The following is a 20,685-nucleotide window of genomic DNA, read 5'->3' on the forward strand; positions in this document are numbered from 1 at the left end:
ACTTGGACAGCACAGCACATTTGGGAAACAACATTTGGTACCAGCACATGAAAGAAGTTGGAAGATGAATTTCAGAGGGGGAACTTTTTGTTTGTGCACTCCTATCGTATAGCATGGGGAAGTCCAAGATCTTCGTAGCTGTAGAGGTTGATGTCCAGTTACCTCAACTAAGGTAATCTCCCTTATTTTTGTTTTGGGGGATCTGTTTCTCGCAAGCGGGAGAGCAATAATTAGCTAAATATAACAAAAAGAAGAACCAGATTACCCCTCTCGTCGCCTATAAATATAGGGTTGTGTGATAGTTTCTATTATACAATTAAAGACATCATATTTTCTTTAGACATCAGACTACATCACAGTTGTCACATGACATACCAGGACACGTTTGAGATTACTGATTGACCACTCTCCACTATTTACCTTGTCCAAATTACTTTTTAATCAATCTTACAAAAATACAAAAAGAATTAGGTTGTTTTCTAGTCTTCTACAATAGTCTATTATAGAAGACTAGAAAACAACCTAAGTCTTGTATCTAACTGCTACAATCTAATGTGGTGTGTTGTATCTATGACAAAGAACCCCATCACAGATAGATCTGTGTTTTAATTATGCTGAACTGTGTTTTTCGGGAATAGTTATTCTGTTTTTATGTATAAATATGTATTGCTCACCTGAGGAAGAAGAGATCTGTGGAACTGCTGAATAGAATGAAAAGAGAACATTTCTTTTCTGCCAAATCAGAAGAAGCTTTTCATGCAATCCCATATGAACACAGACTGTTCAGCCTCACCTCATCAGTTTTCACAACAATCTTCATTCCAAGTTGGAGCAAACACTAAATGGTTGCAGATAACCAGATGGGAGTTACTGCAGACCATCAACACAACCATAAAAGGATTCAACGCCATAAAGGAAGAGTTAAGGGCAGTTCGACTGATGACTCTCCAGAACAGATATGTCCTTGACGTGATCACAGCTATGGATGGAGGTGTTTGTGCAAAAATCGGAGAATCATGTTGCACATTCACACCCTCTCATGACGAAGAAAATAGAATCTTAACAGAAGCCATAGGTATGCTGACGAAGCAACAGAACCAGATGATTGATGAAAGTGATGAAGCTGATGATGACAGCTGGTTTGGATCACTATTCGCATGGGTTCCGCAATGGATGGCAGATGCATTCAAGTTCCTAGGAGCCCTGTTAGTGATGATATTGCTAGGAGTCTGCGTCATCAAGCTAATAATCTCAGTGCCAGAAAACTGAGAAAAAAGCCATTGGGATGAAGATCATGATTGATGTCAAGCCAGGTTGGAAGCCCAAAGACTTGACTGACTTTGTGAAGGCCAGCATTCACGCACCAGAAGGAACAAAGTTTCGATATCCCAAGAAGGATAGAAATTATGTGGGAAGATGGGTTTACTGCAGCCCAGATGGACAGGGTCAACTAATGACGTGAAACAAAGACGAACATGTGAGAACAGCAGGAAGTTTACAAGGAGTCATAAAGATATGGACCCCAAAGAGACATTTCTTTAGACCATCATGAGTAGACCCAGAAGATGAAGAGAGAATGGATACAAACAATGAAGCAAAAGAGAAACTGAAAGAACTGAAGAAAGAAGGGAAAGTGGTCAATGAATCGCCCAGAGGGTGGAGTGTAGAGGAGGTCCCAAGTATAGCCCGCACTCCAACCGTCCATTTTGAAGTACCAGGAACGCTCACACCGAGATATGTGACGTATGAGGAGCAAATAAACCAGCAAAGAGCCGCAGCGATGCTCTGTCCAGTACCTATCAGAAGAATAGCACCTATTGAAGTACCAGTACCAAAGAAACCATGGACAGTAAGGTATCCATTGAGGAAGCCATATCAACCAATAAAACGAAAGGAAGATCGTCTAAGTACAGTCCCTGAAGAAACCAAGAAGGTCTTAATGGAAGACAATGTTGACGTCACAAGAACCTGGACTGACTCACATATATAAGAAATGACGACCAGAGAATGACGTAAAGAGATGAAATGCCATGAATAAAGGATATTGTGAACCTAAAGTGAAAGGACAATGGCAAACATAAGAAGCTTAAGCCATGAGCATGGTGAAGATATTCAACCAAGTTTACACATGTACGTATGCTTGGAATCACAAGAAAGCTAAGAAAATCGTGTGGCTTGCTATGCTTAGTAGAAAGATAGTGCGACAAGCACCACTATACATAATCTACCTCAAAGAAGTACTTTATATAAGTATATTTCCACTTTGCACAAGAAGCAGAATCAACCAAAAGGTTACTAAAAGGCCACACAAGAAGAGTTTCATATTTGGCGAAATCAAGACTACAGCGGCAGAAACAAAACTCAGCAGAGGCAAATCGTGCCTGGAGAACCAAGGTTTGTATCTGTCAAGATGGACGAGAAGAGGCTACAATTAATTGAAGAAAAGAACAAAATATACTGCTCGGAAGGGTCAAGATAAGAAGCCAAAGGCAGGTGGTGGGTGAAACGAAAGTGAAATACACAAATTGTACGAAGAAGAGGCAAATTCACGGTGTCTGAAACACGTGACCATCCGAACGAGCAGAAGTAAGCCTTTGACACCTATGCATGGAGCCTTATCGTACCCATCCTCCTTAACTTTCTCAGACCAATAGGCAGACTCAAGGCCAAACAACAAGGCAGTAATTTAAACACGGCCACTAAGGTGATGAATGGCTGTAACATAAATTGAAGGAACGCTAGGTTACAGACTTACTCCCTGCACCTGGCCTCATTATTCTGCGTGCTGCTAAGAGAAGTGGAAAAGTATGGGTGGGATTGGTACCAACCCAATCACAAGGGACCAAGTAATCTAGGGTCCTATAGTTTGTAGAACCAATGAGACGTCATACTCTTTGTGATGTCTACAGTAGCTAGTTTGAAGGTAGGGCTTAGATGCCCCACCTGACAGTGTTTACCCAATCCCCTTACTCCATTACCATATACAGATATAGTACCTATAGTAAAGTTACCTTTCCTGAACCAATAGAATTGTATGGCAACTTTTAAGCGTTACACGTCAATGATGAAGAGTTTTCAGTATAAATGTTATGATTTTTATGAAGTTCGTTGGAGTTGAAGCGAGAAGGAAGATCGTGCCACTGCTGATATTCATAACTCCCGTTTTTTTGTACTTGTCATTAAACGGAATCCCTTTGCCAAACCGTCAAATTGCCATTATTGATTTGGTGTTTGAGTTTTTAATCTGCACCCCCATCCATCTTGCGGGTGCTGCTATCTTGCCTTGAAGTGCTTCTCGGCAAACCCCGACTCTATGGGCCCATTGGGGGTCCCGGAGCACACCTTTATTACCCACTTGCAGGGGCATTACACAGTAGAAGTCGTATTTGAAGACTTACACAAGGAAAGACAGATTTAAATACAGTCAAGAGTGGGTAAGAAAGCTTGAGCTGAATACAAGTTTACCTCAAATGCCTCGACTAGATAAACTCAGATATATAAAGTGATGGTTCTCTTTTTTATGTATTTCCTTCTAGGGAACCTTGAAAATGAGATGCCTGTAAAAAGAAATAAAAGATGGCCCGAAAAAGAGAATCGAGATTCAAACATAAAGAAGAATGTTGTCTTTTTTAGATAGAATGTTAAAAACTTGATAATTTATGTCAAAGGTAGAGACCTGAAGAAAGCGGATAGCGACACAGATTCCGCTGAAACCTGTTGACACAAAAAAAGTTCAGGGAGATGACCTGACCTCCGAGACAGGCTGATTGGGTAGCAGGCTTGGTTGAATTATATCATTTTAAGAGCACAGTGTGATTTTGTAAGATTAAAAGTGTGAACAGATATACACACGGTTCCATCAATCTGCAAATTAGATTGTGTACTTTTAAAGAACACGAAAAACTAGTGATTGTAATTGATAAGTCACACGGCAAGGACGCAATAAGAATAAAGAGGACATAATTTAATTCCAAGAGTGTGCACCTATTTTTAGATGTCAGAAAAAGTAATGAGAGAGGACAGGGTGAGTCTCTTATCTATCGCCTCACCCAGATGGGCGACACACAAGTGCTTACTTAGAGAGAGTATCTTCTTGAGGGACATTTAGACTCTTTGATCATGGTTTTAGCGTGAGCATGTGTTGGGAGTAATGCAGCAGCAAACGATTTCTATATATGTTAAATTAGATATTGCTGGTCAAGATAAGGGGCAGTGAAAAAAGGTGAAACTAAAATGCTCACAACGATGAAGTGCCTTTTTGAAAGATGTTTGCTTGGAAATGTCATTGCTGTTTCATAAATACAGAGAAATACAGATAAGCACGGTCTGTTTCCCGGTCTGCTTCTGAAATCAGAATGCTTGGAATTCAGCCAATAACTGCCCTCACACTCACAGTATTTATTGGCTCCATTCTTAACGTTCTGATTGCCTCAGAGAAGGCCAAAAATAATGTACTTATATGATTGAAACTCGCCATTTTAGAACAAATCCAACTGTTGAAATGATTAACTTATCTTCCCCGCTTCGTGGCTCGCCACCTCCTGACCCGCGCACCGCACCCCGATGGGCCCGTAGGCCGCGTTTGAAGAAACAAACAGCCTGCATCATTCCCGAGTGCCCAGTCCACCTTTCCACCATGGCCCTCAGGTAAGCACTGCGCCCCGGTTGCCCATGCATTTGAATTTGCCCACAATTTCACCCAGTGCGGCCCGTGATTCTGCGAGGCTCCTTTCCCAACTTTCCCCTCGAGTACTGCCTCCCGTGCCCACCCCCCCACTCCCATTGGCTAACCCCCTCCTTATACTGGACTTGACCTGGGCAGCCCTCTGCCCGGCAGCCCCTGCGGCTGGGGGCCCGAGGCGGGGGGCGGCTCCTACATTGGCGGCTCCGGTATGTGTCTGCAGGTGTCAGCAGGGGAAGCCAATGAGGCCACCGGACACCGACAAAACTGTAGGTGCTGGCATGGGATGGGGGTAGAGCAATTGCTCTACTCCAGAAAGCTCCTGCCACTCTAACTTACCTTTCAATGGCCTACACTGCTACAGACCTACGCCATGCATTATTAGAGAGATATGTGACCACCAGCCTAAACCTATTCATGGCCGGACAGCAAACACTGCCTGCAGTATAATGATAACTAAGTACCATACCCCGAGAGAACCACAAAGATTAGCCTGTACCAAATCTAGACAGAGGTGTGATTGTTGGCATGTGCCACACTTGGATGTAATTTCCGAAATGTGATTGTTAGCATATGCCACACCTAGATGAATTCTCAATTTTAGTCTGCGCCAAATCTAGACAGAAATGCGATTGTTAGCATATGTGATCCTTAGCATGCACCACACTTAGAATTCTGAACCTAGCTTGTGTTGCATCTAGAAAGAAATGTGACTGTTAGCTTATGCCACACTTCGATGGAATTCTCAAGTTTAATATGCGTCGCATCTAGACAGAAATGTGATTGTTAGCATATGCCACACCTAGATGAATTATCAAGTTTAATCTGCGCCAAATCTAGACAAAAGTGATTGTTAGCATATGCCACACTTAGAATGAATTTCAGAAATGTGATTGTTAGCATATGCCACACTTAGATGGAATTTCTCAAGTTTAGACTGTGCCAAATCTAGAAGGAAATTTGATTGTTAGCATATGCCACACTTAGATGGAATTCCCAAGCTTAGCCCGCATCGCGTCTAGATAAAAATATGATTGTTAGCATACGCCACACTTAGATGGAATTTCAGAAATGTGAAAGTTAGCATATACCACACTTAGATGGAATTCTCAAGTTAGTATGCGTTGCATCTAGACAGAAATGTGATTATTAGCATATGCCACACTTAGATGGAATTTCTCAAGTTTAGTCTGCATCAAATTTAGACGGAGATGTGACTGTTAGCATATGTGATTCTTAGCATGCACCACACTTAGAATTCTGAACCTAGCCTGCGTCGCATCTAGATAGAAATGTGACTGTTAGCTTGTGCCACACTAGTATGGAAATCTGAACTTTAGCTCACGTCGCATCTAGATAGAAATGTGATTCTTAGCATGCACCACACTTAGAATTATGAACCTAACTTGCGTCGCATCTAGACAGAAACGTGACTGTTAGCATGTGCCACACTAGTATGGAATTCTGAACCCTAGCTTGCGTCGCATCTAGATAGAAATGTGACTGTTAGCATGTATCGCACCTAGATGGAATCCAACAATTGCAAGGACAGCAATGCCAACTAACCAACCAACTAACAATTCCATCCCTCTGCATACACCTCTCAAACTATAACCAAACACAACCACAAGCCTAAAACGCAGCAATCCGACAAACTTCACAACAATGCAGCAACAAAACAAACCACACATAGACTTGCACAACAGCACACTACGACTACGGACCATAAAACACCCCAAGCCCAGCCAACGGACCCACCGGGCTGAGGCTGCCAACAGCACATCACTGCTCTCTTGCACTTTTCCAGCTTATTCCCACTAACCCATCCCGTCTCCTCCCCTTTTTCAGAGCCGCCAGAGCGCCAGGGGACCACTTCGGTGGTGATAGTGCGCAGTACAAATGTCCTTTAACATTAACATCTACTCCACGTGGGGCGTGGCGGGCGCACTCGGGAAGGGCTCAGGGACATTTACCTGCACTGTATGCCACCAAAAAGGGGGGACTGGTATTCGAATAGTTCTCATTTTTTGGGGTTGTGAGGTTGCCAGGAGATTGGGCTAGCGCCATCCGCGCAGTCTAGTCCCGTTAAAAGAACAAAGAAAAACAAGATGACCGCTGCCCAATGGAAAAACAGCGGGCAGTTTCAGCCGCAAGCCCCAGTCCAGCAGGTAAATGGTGATGGTGCAGTGCCCTTCCCCCAATGTGAATATTCCATTTGAAATCAATGTGCTTTCCAAAGCAGAGGCCCAGGTGGCATCTAAGAGAGTAGGTTGTCCGAGAGTCTCAAGGTTGACATAACTAACATCTTAGAAGCAAATCTAGCGGGAAACTGATTACTTTAGCACATGTCAAAAACATGCATATACTTCTGGGAGAACATCTAAGTTTGGTAAATAAAAATTCCAAATGCAGTTCAACTCCCACAAGATTACTAAATAAGGTGTGCCTTAAACTATAACAGGCAAAAGGGGTGTTCGGGTCTCTGCAGTGCTCTTCCTTTAGAAAAGAACGATTAAAAAAATAATCATAATTAAATTGATGCACAACCTCTAAGTCAAAATATGAATGCTGTTTAATTCATACAAAGTGCCCGAAAATTGCCAACACGTGTTTCTTCTTCAGGCCTAATGATTGGAAAATGCTATTAATCATGTAATCAACAATAGATTTGCAAATTTAAATGTCCCTGCCCTTGATAAGCATTGGGTTTATTAATATATAGTGTGTAAGCATGAGTCTGTTAACTTAACGATTGAAACAGAGATTGCTGGCTAACAAGCTAAATAAGCTGCGAAGATTGCCTCCAGGCCGTGTAACATGGAGAGGAGACAGATGACTCATTGAGAACCAAAGATAGCGACCCCATCAGGGAGAGCAATTCAATGCCTTAAGCTATGTTCGCATTACCTGCACATGTCCTTGAGGCTGCATGAAACCCCCAACTACTCCGAAGGAACTCAACAGCTCGCCGGTGTCTGCGTGGGTTGCCATAGCAGGCAAGATGGTGTGGAAGGGACGTTTCCCTGGTGACAGGCAGTTCGGATGGCTGGGGGACAGCGAGAAACCAACGCCCCTGTTCTGGAGAAAGAAAATATGTATAATTGCTGATCAGTCGAAAATCGTCTGCTGCTCAGATGTTCAACTCTAATGGACATATTAAATGACTCATGGAAGCAAACAGTTTGATTAATCTCTGTAGAAGTACCGAGCGTTCAGAGCCTTGAAAAGGCATCAATAAATGCTGAGATAATCTCCTGCTCATCGCATGTTATTGAGACACTCCTATCCTTTCAGGTCTGTATCTAGACATACAGCTTTTCTTTCAATTAAACGTAGACTAGGCTCTTTCACACCGCCTTGAAGAAATCAAAGTTGATAGAACATCTTTATACAGGTTGCCAATAAAACAATAAATTGAGGTTAAGACTCTTTCTGGTCGACAAAATCTTATATGCATTTGTGATTAAACCCCTTTTTGAAATCGCCAATTAACAAGTAAACTGAGTTCAATACTCTTTTGGAATAATTCCTGAAACAATGTGACCTGTTTTAAATTACCACTCCACCACCATTTTCAATCTGCAATTCGTTATTGGCTTCGGTATTGATATTAACTAAAATACCGCCAGAAAAGACATCGCAAAATAAATACCTTGTCTTGTATTTACCACACAGAATTAGACAAGTTCAGAGCTAATCTCAGAAAGAGACCCCAACACAAAACCGTTGTGGGCCAGGTAAACTTTTTTGGTGGCCAGAACAACAAGATCAAACTGGCATGGAAGGGAACGGAGAGATTGAATGGTGCAATGAACTTAACAGCAAAAGCATATAACTCAAACATGCACACGTCACACGAAAATAAAGTATACCCGTGACTGCATCTTACAACATGGATCACAGGGTGTCTCTACTGAGGGAGAGGTGGGAGTGGAGAGAGGGAGCGAGAGAAGAAGAAGAGAGAGCGAGCGGAATAAAGAAAGATCGTGATAGAAAGGGAGAGAGAAATAATATAATGGCTGAACAGCAACTGGTGATTTGGAGTCTCGGGCACATCAGCAGACAAGGAGGTAATCCAGGCCCAGGATAACTAGGGGCGGGGCAGGGCAGACATCTCTGAATGTCCACTGGCAGATGGACGCCCTAGTCCACATTTTTTCGGGAGGTTATTCCGGACATACTGTGGAAGACAGACGATGAGCTAGCAGGAATCACCTACAGGGTTCATCGATTACCAGCCTGGGCGGTCCACATCCTTTCACGTCTAGGCCACTGGCAATTTCCTAACCACAGAAGCACAATGTTCAGGCACGTGAAAGCCACCCGGCGGCATCACCTTTCATTAGGTGGTCGCAATCGCAGGCAGTCGGCTCCTGCGTAGATGCCGCAGGTATGGCAGGATTTGCAGACCTCTTACCCAGGGCAAGACTATTTAAACTTTGACCTTGTGCACAAAAATGAAGCAAAGGAGTTTAGAGCCATTTTTCCTGCTTGAAAAATAGGCTTCCCCCAATCTGTACTATCTAAAAATGTTTACACTTTGGCAAAAATGAAGCAGGCAGTTTTTGACTATGTTGGTTATGATATGATATTTTATTTGTATTGCGCCCATACGCAAGTGTTTCAGAGCGCGACGAGGCAAAGGGGGGAAACATGGGACGACAAAACAACGATCTTACTAGGCCAGTGACATTGAGAACGTGCAAGTGCAGGGGAGAGGGAAGGGGGAAAGTGCGACTGCTAGGGGGGAGTGGAAAGTGCTGAACACGTGATAGAACAACAGCAGGTAGTGCGGCCAGCAGGTGGTAAGTGCAAGAGTAAGGTGTAGACAACGGGTGTCTGATAAGTGCTGGAAGGGGACTGTAGGTTTGCAGATACAGACCCAAGTGCAGGGGTTGGCCGGAGGCAGTGCGGGTGTGTGGTTGTGTAACATACAATAGAAACCTAGCAAACGCATTTCTCATAATCCTACGCAGCAACCATACTACAAAAAAAGTCTGCTTCATTTTTGCCCAATTACAAATGCTGTAAAATAATACCAATTGATACAATCAATTTCTCCATTCACTCCCATAAAAGCAACAACACCAAAGAATACTAATCATTTCATTTGCTAAATTATTTTCCACAAGTGCAAAGTTGTAACAGTCTGGCCCAGGCTGAGCAGTCTAAAAGATGGCTTGCAGATGAAATGGCGGTACGCTCCCCCAAAATGGGAACACAGGTTCCTTACTAGAGGGAAAGCAGTGTCACCAGGAAGACCCGCATTCTACAATTACTGAATGGAAGGGGGCATGTCGGGAAGGCAGACCGTTGTAAAGCTCAGGAAAGGCAGTGAGACGTGAGGGGGACAGGGAAGTAGACCACACGTTATAACCGGGGGTGCTGGAATACAGCAACGAGGACTTGGTGACTAGTCCATGGTATCAAAGCAGGACTGACTGCTGTGACTTAGGCGAGGCATGAACGATCTGCTGGAAGTATTGCAGCTTCTTAATTACCTCGATATCCGGGCTACACCTTCTAGCCAGATACGCACAGATATGCTAGGCTAGATTATTTTCTTTTTTTGGTTCCTAGCTCCCTTCAGGACAGGGCCAAAGATAGCAGTGAGGAAATGTCAGAGTGAGGAATTAACAAACCGGATACTCAAGAATAAGGCTTCAGGTAAGATTATTCTATAAAACAAATAAACCCAGGATTCGGGTGTCCACTGGGTAGAAAGATGAAGGATAATCAAAGGAAGTAGAATGGAGCAATTCCAGCTTCCCTGAGATCCGGAATCTGCCCGTACCTCCTCCCTCACTTTCCTGGGGCTCTGCCTCCTGGCGATCAAAGAATCACCGATACAAAGGGGTGTCACTTGTCCCCTGCACTTTTGGCAGGTGTGGTTTGGGTCTCTCGGCTGCCCTGGCGTTACTGCTGTTGTTGGTGTAGTCAGGATACTGAACTCTCTTTAGGTGTTTCTGCCCCCCTGCTGGACATGTAGGGTCCGGTCTTGCTTCAGGTCTTGTCGCACTTCGGCCACATGCCTCCAGATCTCTTCCCTGTCTAGAGGGTGGGGAGACCATGGGGTGCTGGTGACACAACCCATTGTATGATGTTGGAGCCAGGAGTGGAGTGGGGAGCATGCCCTGTGCCCCCTCAACATGCCCCGGCTGTATGGCAGGCCCTTGCCATCGCCTCTAGCTCCTTTAATGAACCTCCAAGCTCGGGGCAAGGCGCCATCCCACATGCAACCCTGTAGCACCATTGCTCCCAAAGTATGCCCAAAAAGTGTTGGCAGAACCACTACCTTCTGGAGGGCATTTTTATGTGGCACTCCTTAACCCAGATCATGTATTATTAGTGTTGCATGATGAGAGAGGTATGTTCCATTTGGACCACTAAGAATGCTGCAACAATAATCCTCGAATCTACAAAACACATGGTGTGCACTGGAAAGGGTGCTACCCACTGCAATAAACCATCCAGCGAAGGCAGCGCACCAAGAAACTCTTACTATAATTGATTTCAGTTACCTCGGAGTGCTGCCATGCACACACCTGAACAACAGAGCTCCGAGTAAGCACTAGTGCTCCCAGGTGGCGACAAGGCAACCAGTCTTAATCAATGGGTGACAGAATCAATCTGATCCAAAACATAATTATGATACACTAATGAGAATGGTTAGGCATGGGCAGTGCACAGAGGCGAGGCCTTAAATAATCTGGGAGCTTGGAGAGAGGTGCGTGGGTTTTATGAGAAGGAGGCTGAGTGCTGGCGAGTGATGTTATGGTACCTTATGTTTTTAAGTGCACGTTCGCCCGAGGGCATCTTGGCTTTGGCAGCATGGAGCAGCAATTATAAAAAAGGAGGCTTAAAATAGAAGAGTTTTCAGTAACCGCCGGAAAGAGAGATAGTCTACCGTCACCCGGAGCAAATAAGCAGAGCGTTCCAGGTCTCGGCAGCGGCCACCGAGAAGGCATGACCCCCAATACAGGACAATCTAACACGAGGGACAGGCACCCGGATGGCAGACTGAGATCGAAGACAGCAAGCAGGCACACGGCATGGAAACTTTCCTGTAGATATTGTGCCCCTGGCCCATAGAAGGCACAATGAACGAGGCACATGGATTTGAAAAGAATCAGTTTGTCAATGGACAGCCAATGGAGCTGTCTCAATAGATGGGACATGTGGGTGCCAAACTGGGAGTTAAGAATAGCCCTGGCCGCAGCATTCTGAAGCAGCTGAAGTCGGCTGATGAGAAAATATGGCTGAGCTAAGTAGAGTGAGTTGCAATAGTCAATGCTGTGAGTGAGTTGCAATGATGGAGGTGGATGGGAAAGGATCCCAAGGCAGATTTGGATGATGGAGGCTGGAGGGAGGTGGCCAAAGGAGGAGAGGAAGAGTGAGGTTGAGAACAAAGAGGATGTGATGCGAAGGAACAGCACAAGGTAGGAGTTGGCTGGAGGAATGGATGAGGAGTAGTATATTGGAGTGGTGGCAGGAGGAAGATTAAAGGGAGGAGAGGAAGATGAGGGCACTGGGCAGATGGTTGGAAAAGATACTAGTAAGACAGAGGAGGAGTATATTGAGGAGTGTTTAGAGACGAAATTGGGAGGACGGAGGTATCGAGCATTAAGGAGAAAGGTGGGAAAGACACACATGTGGGGACTGAAAATAAAACAAGTGGTGAGAGGGAGAAGTCAGAGGAGGAACATAAAGCCAAACTTGGAAGAGTTGAGATGGATCAGACATGCTGCAAGCTTGAAAAGAGAGTTAAGGAAGGGTGGAGATATGAGAACATGGGAGTAACAGGGAGGCACAGGATGAGGGGAAGGAGAGAGACAGGGGAGAGAAAAGGACAACAAATTCAGCTAAAATCCTCTTTGGCCCCAGATCATTGCGACTTGTAAGGAGGTAGAGGATGATGATATATTGAGCACTATAGCAGGCACCTAAGTCAGACAGGAGGAGAGGACAACTTGACCCAGCTTGTAGAAAGGATTAGCTGGAAAGCTTTCAGTGAAAGGGCTTGGGCTAGTTCTGTTGGCATACATCACTATGTTCTTCTGCTATCCCTGCTTAGTGGTTAGGGCAATGCAGGGCCAAATAACAGGAAAGTGGTCTCTGCAGAAGTTAGGGATGGGGAGCCTACCATCCGAGATGACTGAAAGGAGAACCACTGGAAAAGGGATCCCTGCACTCATAATTGCAAAACCAAGAGACTTTTATCTGTTTGATCCAAGGCATGAACGGCCTGTTCAGTTGTTTTCTTGAGTCAACCTGATCGTCCTTGAAAATTTAGATTCAAGATCACACACCACAAAGACTTTGTTATAATGTTCTGTCTGGAAACCAGAGACTTTCTTGGTTAAACTATGCCGGGGGCCAAACGGAATTGTAACATGACACCTTGACCAGGTGGAGATACCCGTTTAAAAAGCTCCGAGGCTAGTTATTTACTAAGCTGGGGAAAGAGTTTGAGATTTAATGTTCACATTTGAAAGAAGGGTGTATTTTCCCTTATTAAATCTTCCCCTTCGCTTACAGTTCCCATTGTGCATTTCTGATTTGTATCCAACTGCGCTTCATGCCAAGCTTTAGGGTTGATCCTCAGAAGACTGGCAACCGACTACCACAGCTGCTATCAGTATGCACTGGGGAGATTCTCCCTCTGCAGGACCTCTTCATTCCCAGTCTCAGCTTTCTTTACTGGGTCCCTCTTCCTTATCTATGTGGCCCGGGTCACCTCTCCACCTACATTTCAATCTTGTTTTCATGTGGGTGGTTCTAGCTTTCCATCTAGCTAGATTATTTTTCTTTCTTCTCAGGTCTTCTTTCTGCTCTCTCTGCCATCTGTCTCTTCCTTGCTCTGGTCTCTCCACATCACGCCACTTCTTTTATTTCCTCTCTGTCGTTTATACAGGTATTCGGACACTCTGGCCTGTTCTCCCCCCTCCAGAATATTTCTCACTTTGTTACTCCTCCTTCTCCACTCCAACACTTTCTCAGCCCCTTTTCTCCCGCTTGCCCCTCCCAGGATTTTTCCACTGCCTGTGCACTCCAGCAAACTCACTGCCTCTTCCATTCTCTCCCGCATGCACAACTTAACTGCTCTCCCCAGCTCCTCTGTTATTTCGGGTTTGCGACGGTCTCCTACTCTCCCTGCCTTTGCTATTCTTTCCTGTTCGTTCTCTCTTACTCTTCCCGCCTCTGTCATTCTCTCCTTCTAACTTGACTCACCTGCCCTCTCGCTGCCTACATCTTTCATAACATTGTACTAAGCCTTTTGTAATCCGGCTTTCACCTCTGATCTCAAATATGGTTCTTTCTAATCAAAGCAGTTTTGCATTCAGCAGGAGAACCAGCAAAATTATCATGGATATAAAGCCTTTCATTGACCAATCAATGGCAGAGCAATCTCCCATTCGAGGCTAGCATTAGCAACATAGAAAAGTCGCATGACCATGTATATAGCCACTCATGTGGGCTTACAAGGAGCAGCACTGAACTCTAACTTGCGAATATACTTCTCTCTGAAAGCCATTGTATTTATTCATAACACAGCAAGCTGCACATGTTGCCTAGGTGTTCCAGAGACCAGATTAAAAGCCCTCATTAAATGATGAATGAGAACAAGTTTGAAGTGAGATCACTGATGTTATGGCCATTATAACCCATAACCTTTCCTGGGCAAGCATATGGTCAGGAGGATCACACTGGATGAACAAAAGACTGAACTCGGGAAATATGATTCCCATGGTTTATTTACACACTTGGAAGGGAAATGACAGCACAATGATGAAACTAAAACCAAGTCACTCACACTGGGAGTGATAGCATCTCACATTCCGGTGGCTTTGCAGGATTCCCAGGTGTTCACAAACCCTGGAAAGTCTCTCCAATAGCCTGTTGCAGGTTTTCAAACCCTGGTGCCAGGCCTGATGCCGCAAAGCTCCACTGGTAAGTCATGTCTCTGCAACCAACTATTGACATAGTTGCCAATGATCTTTCGGTTTGACGTGGACAGGGAGTTGCAAACCTCTGCTTCCCAACACTACTTATCCAAAGGCCTTGTCCCTCTACTTCCACAAATCTTGTGGCTCTGCACAGCATTCCTGTCCTAGCCTCCTTGTCTAGATCTGTTCCTACTCCCACCTTCTCTAACTGCTTGGGCCAAGCCTGCCTACTTATTTCTGTCTGGCTGGTGGTCTACACTCCTCCTTTCCTCAATATTGCTCTCGCCATCTGTTCTTACCCCCTATGGGCCTCATTCAGTTCCAAACGTAGCCACCTCTACACCTTTGTGATTTCACTGCCTCCTCTTCTGTACTATTGCCATATTCTGATGTTGCTACCTCCTCCTCTTCCTCTGTGCCACCTTCACCACCTGATGTAGCCACCTCTTCCTCCCCTGAAACACCTTCGTTTGCAGTTACTATCTCCTCACCCATTGTACCCCATTCACCTTCTGCTGTTACCATCTGCTCTTTACCTCCTCCTGTCCCTTCTCCCCCATTACCTCCAAAACCTCCTTGATGCTCCAGAAATCGCCCATGAACTCCCCAACAACTCACACTGAGTGAATGGAGCCTCTGCTCTTTATAAGGCTCTGTTCCCTCCCCCTTGGTTGACCATCTACTAGTGTCTGCATCAGGGTTCTGCAATTGTGGATAGGCTGGAACGGGTTGCCTTCTCCGGGGTCACCTGGGTTTACTTTAGGCTTACAGGGCTGGACCAACCCTTTATTCGGTCTGGCCGCAATCTTAGGATTCACTACCCCTCGCTGTTAATACCTTGCACTCACTCGGAAGCACTCAGGTCTCCAGTTTTCCCAGCATGTGAATTGGCTGCTGGAACTCCTCTTGCTAAACCTTTTAACTCTCCTGAGTGTGTACATAATACTGGCTCCCCCCAACTTGCAACTTTTATACACTTGCCATGCGAATGCTCTATGTGGGGATAATGGAGCAGTAGGATTGTAGCACCCACAGTTTGGAAAGGTTCAAACCAGCAGCACTATTTCTAACATGGGTCTTGGGAGTTTACAGAGCGTATCCATGGACCTTTGAACTAACCTCCTTGCCACCGCAGAAAGTATTGTATAGGTGAAACGGACTACTTCTCGAGTGAAGGGTTGGTTTTCTCTCTCTAGAACTTTGCGTATGTGTAGAAGGAGCTTCAGGCTCTACGTTGGGAGGAAGTCCACAAGGAGGGCCCCAGTGCTGATCCCTGCCAAGAGAGACCATGGTATTCGATCCCATACCTACCCCAGGCCCATCATCCAATGGCTCAGGGAGGCATGCAACCCTTCCGCCTGCCCCATGAGGTCCCCTGAACCAAGAAGTGAACCATGTCATAATTTGTAAAACTCGTCATGTCTTCAGGTAATTTTATCATTTTCATTTCTTTTTTATTGTGTTTTGGATTTCACAAACCTTTTGCATTACAGAAAACACAGTTCATATTACAATTATAGCATCTCTAAAAACAAGTTAAAAAAAGGATTTCTTAAAATTCATCTACCTCATCAGCGATCAGCAACTCACTATTGTACGATTCATTATTTCTTGGAGAACCCTATAAAGAGCTATAGTTATTGAAGTAAGAGAGCCATTGAGTATTCTAATCCAGAAGTAGTCCAATGATAAAAAAGCAACCACAGCAACAATTCTACTTTAGTCGGTGGACCAGAATTCTGCCTGCACCTTAGTCTTATACAAATTACAATTTCTGGGCTCCTGACACCCATCCATGAATATCGCAAATTTCACCATTGATGAAGACATTCATAGGAAATCTAAGAAACGTCTCCCAGAGCTTCTGACAAGGAAATTGTTCCAGATAAGGCAGTAGAATTCTCAATTTCCTTTCCTGTGCAGGATGCAATTTGTATAATTTGCCTGAGGAAAGAGTCACGTGAGTTAATCCAGTCCTTTTCAAATACTTTCGCCCTACATCGATTTTCTTTCGAATGTTTCAAGGGAAATCCTCAAATCACACAAAATGTTCCTGGACCTGCTTACCAATTAGCTTTTGAGGAGAATCAATCTGATAGAACTTCATACATAGAGTTAGGGTGGACAATATAACATTTTAAAATACAAGGACACGGGGGGCGCTGTTGCGCACTGTTAAGATGGCTGCCTGATTAGTGAGCTCCCGCTCCGTCTCGGAATCCTGTTCTAATTAATCCTTTTCGGAGCCGCCGTCAGACCCATACGCCGGGGTACAGACTCACTAGAGCCCCGTCCTGCGAGCCTGTAAATCCTAAAATACTGCGCTGAGAGACACCAGAGCTGTGAGGACCAGAAGTTTGGCCGGCCTCTACTGCAGACGTGAGCCGCCTAAGGGCTCCACGAGGAAACATCTTGAGGCTGCGGTCACAATCCAGCACCAGGCCATGAGGGGGGCAGGGCCTGTTGACTCGGCCCGAGCCCTGTGGCCGGACACATTGTCCTGGAGAGGCCCTGGCCATGGGGGAGAGACGGCGCCGACGCCAAAGCGGCGCTGCTGCAACAGAGCCTCGGGGTCCCCGCTTGTCCTACAGCGCCCCGCTGGTGGGCGGCGGTTCAGGGGCGCTGCATGAGACACTTGGACCGGGCGGATCGGCGACGCGACCCGTCCCTCACCCGGGGGAGAAGAACTACTACGCCGGCAGCGGGTAAGAATACCCTGCGATTCGCCGCCCGCGAACACACAAATCATCTGAGCTACTGCATACCGACGATAGAGGCGACCCCTGTGGGGGGTACGGCCCGGCCCGCCCCGAAACACCGGCGGTTCGAGCCTGCGGATGCCCTCGCCCTCCCGGGTCACCGTGGGGGTAAAACAGGCAGAAATTGAAGCCCGAAATCACACGCAACCCGATTGTCAATCCTGCAGCCTGGAGCACCATACTTTTGTGCACACTACGGCTGAGACTGAGCTGGCTCCTAGCCCATATTTAGAACTGTGCCTGCGACCCACACCTGGCAGGCACGCCCCATAAAACGGGGGCTGGTGTGGTGGGCTGCTGGGAGGCGGGGGGCTGGTGCTCCCGCTCAACTAGATAGCATCCTACTGGCCTGGTCCACGATTGCGGTGCAGGTTGCGCCGATCCTCCCCGAGCTGCACACCACACTTCGGTCCTCCATTGACTTCTCGGGAGGTGTTCACCGGCCAGGACACAGATTTGAAGACAAGGGCAAGGCGGGGAGAGACCCCCCTCTGGCTAGTTGGCTGCTCTGGACACTGTTAAGCCTAGAACACCCCTCTGAACTAAATCACAGTGAGTGTGGTGAAGTAATAGTTGGAGGACACGGCCCACACGAGTTGACACGCCAGGAGCCCTGTGACAGGGCAGAACGCTGTGCTAGAACCGTGAGAAGGTGAACACAGGCCACGGCCAGGAAAAGAGATTGTGGCACAGCACATTGCGACTAGTGACATGGGTGAACCCAAAAATCGAGTAGGGGGACCAAAACCCCTAGCAGCAAGAAGAAAGGCCCTATGGATGTATACACGGCCAGCCAAACACAGCCTACCGGTGCAGATACACCCACCAATAATATGGAAACTCAGAACCCGGAGACCAGCGATAAGGAAGACAGATTAACAACAATCGTCCAAGATGGGTTTCAAGCAGTCAATACGAAGTTGGATGACATAGTGTCCACCATTGGCTCCCTAAAGGCTAGGGTGGACAAAGAGAGTGCACGTGTAACTGAAGCAGAACATAGAATAAGCACCAATGAAGATGCAATCGCACATCGTGATCATGATATCACCCAACTAGAACTAGCTATGTCCAAAATGCAAAATAAGTGTGAAGATCTAGAATCCAGGTCGAGACGCAACAACATCCGCGTGGTGGCCATCACGGAAACATTCGGAAGAGGCCAAATGGAAAAACAACTTGAACAGCTTCTTAAAACAATATTTGGCCAGGAAGCATTTTCCGAACATTTCCTGATTGAGAGGGCGCACCGCACGCTGGCCCCGGTCCCTAAACCATGGGCACCGCCACGCACAATAATCGCCAGGCTCCTTAATTACAGGGACAGAGACTTAATCCTTAGCCTGGCTAGAGAGGCTGGAATATTACAACATGATGGAAACCGGATACACATATACCTGGACTTCTCTGCCGGGGTCCAATCAAGTAGAATGAACCAGTCAAAAGACTCCTTAGAGAACGACAAATACCATACACTCTTATGTTCCCCGCCAAGATGAGGATTCAGCACGCGGGCAGGGTGCATTTCTTCGAGACCCCAGCTGAGGCCACGCAATACATTGAGGCTTCTATACCGCTCCCACCCAGGGGAGACAGACCGGCTCCAAATAATAGACCCAGACCAGGAGATTAAGGTACTTTTCTTGTTTAGCGGGTTGCTGTCTGCTCTGCTACACCATTAGGGCTACGGCCCTGGCGGTGCCTCGATTATGGCGGCTCCACTCCATTTGGTTTACGGAGATGTGGACACGATTGGGCAGCCACGTGATGCAACATGGCTACCCCCGGAAAGATCCAAGAGTTATTTTGGGTACATCGTCGAGTTGGGGTTGATGATGTGGGTGGGAGTGCATTGGCTGGAGGGGGGAGTTGGTTGATCTTTGGTGGGAAAAAGTCAGCTGAAGGCAGAAGTTCTGGTCACCTGGTGAGGAGTGACCCTGGTTACAGTTTGTTCACGGTTAGCAGTTTGTTCTATGTTATAAAATTGGCTGCTTCGGGAATGGCACCGGTCGTTTGGTACATACAGCACAATTTTTATGGTCAAAGATTCGGAAAGATCTATTATTGCTCGATACTGGTGACATGATGAGAATAAAGCTGCTTACTTGGAATGCAAGGGGTCTAAATAACCAAGTGAAGGTCAAGAAAATTGCTAATTATGTTACTAGACATGGCCCTCTGATACTAATGCTGCAAGAGACACACACAATGGGGAACGCAGCGTTTCTATACGGACTACTCTACACAGGCCAGATGGGTAATTACTCTTATTCACCCAAAATTGGGGTTCGGGCTAGAGGGGCATAAGGTGGATCAACATGGCAGATATGTGATTGTGTGGGGCATGCTCGCGGGGCAGCAAATGCTTCTAGTTAACACATATGGCCCTAAAATAGACGACCCTTCGTTTTATGTGAATATATACCAACTGATCAATGCCTATGGTTTGTCAAATGTGATATGGGCGGGGACTTCAATGTGGCGCTTGACCCTGTGCTGGACAGGTCCTCCAGGGTTACCACAGCCCCTAGCAAAACAGCTTCCACCCTGAGTAGCATTCTCTCACAACTGTCAATGATAGATGCCTGGCGTCTGTTACACCCTGGAGACAGGAGATATACTTATTACTCCTCAGTCCACGACTCTTGAGTCCAGGATTGACTACTGGTTTGTTACATCAAGCATGTCCCCTGCGCTGCAGAGTTGTGCAATTTTGCCCCGTACGTTCTCTGACCACTCCCCAGTGATGATAGAACTTGAGATTCAGGACACCCCTTGTCCCGCTAAGAGATGGAGAATGCCGAGCAGAATGCTGTGTGACCCCGGGGTGTGGAAACGGTACATGTTGAGACAGCAGAATACCTCATTAACAATCTGGGCACGGTACGCAAATATTCCACTGTGTGGGAATCATTTAAAGTTTGGATCAGGGGGGTGTTGCTGTCCAAATCGGTTGGCATGTTGAAGAACGTGCGGGCTGAACTGGCGGACATCGAATGTAAACTAGTGGTATTGGAGGGAAGGTATACCCAAACGCAAAATAGGGAACTACTAGCGGATATACATACACACTTACAGGAATTCTATAAACTGGCCGCTACGGAAGTGCAGTACATGGCTGCCCCCATGCGTGCACGCAGGTACGGAGAAGGCAACAAGGCCGGCAGGACACTCTCTAATCTTCTCAAACATGATAAGCAACCACACCAAATAGCGAGTATACAGACGCCACAGGGGGTAGTAATCATAAGGGAAGAGGAGATAAATCAAGAATTTGTCAAATTTTATACCAAACTAT

At 46.0% G+C, this 20,685-nt stretch overlaps 1 protein-coding gene across 4 annotated transcripts in view; it reads right to left on the bottom strand.

The window, feature by feature from the left end:
* LOC138491689 (glutathione hydrolase-like YwrD proenzyme) overlaps nucleotides 1-20,685 on the bottom strand; it is an 846,074-nt gene that overhangs the window by 32,089 nt on the left and 793,300 nt on the right. For all 4 annotated transcript variants that reach the window (XM_069618367.1, XM_069618368.1, XM_069618365.1 and 1 more), the window contains one exon: nucleotides 7,589-7,759. In XM_069618367.1, coding sequence (XP_069474468.1) covers nucleotides 7,589-7,759 — 171 coding nt within the window. The remainder of the gene's footprint in view (nucleotides 1-7,588; nucleotides 7,760-20,685) is intronic.

Source organism: Ambystoma mexicanum, chromosome 10, assembly GCF_040938575.1.
Source record: "Ambystoma mexicanum isolate Mex_15411 chromosome 10, UKY_AmexF1_1, whole genome shotgun sequence".
In the NCBI taxonomy this organism is placed as follows: domain Eukaryota; kingdom Metazoa; phylum Chordata; class Amphibia; order Caudata; family Ambystomatidae; genus Ambystoma; species Ambystoma mexicanum.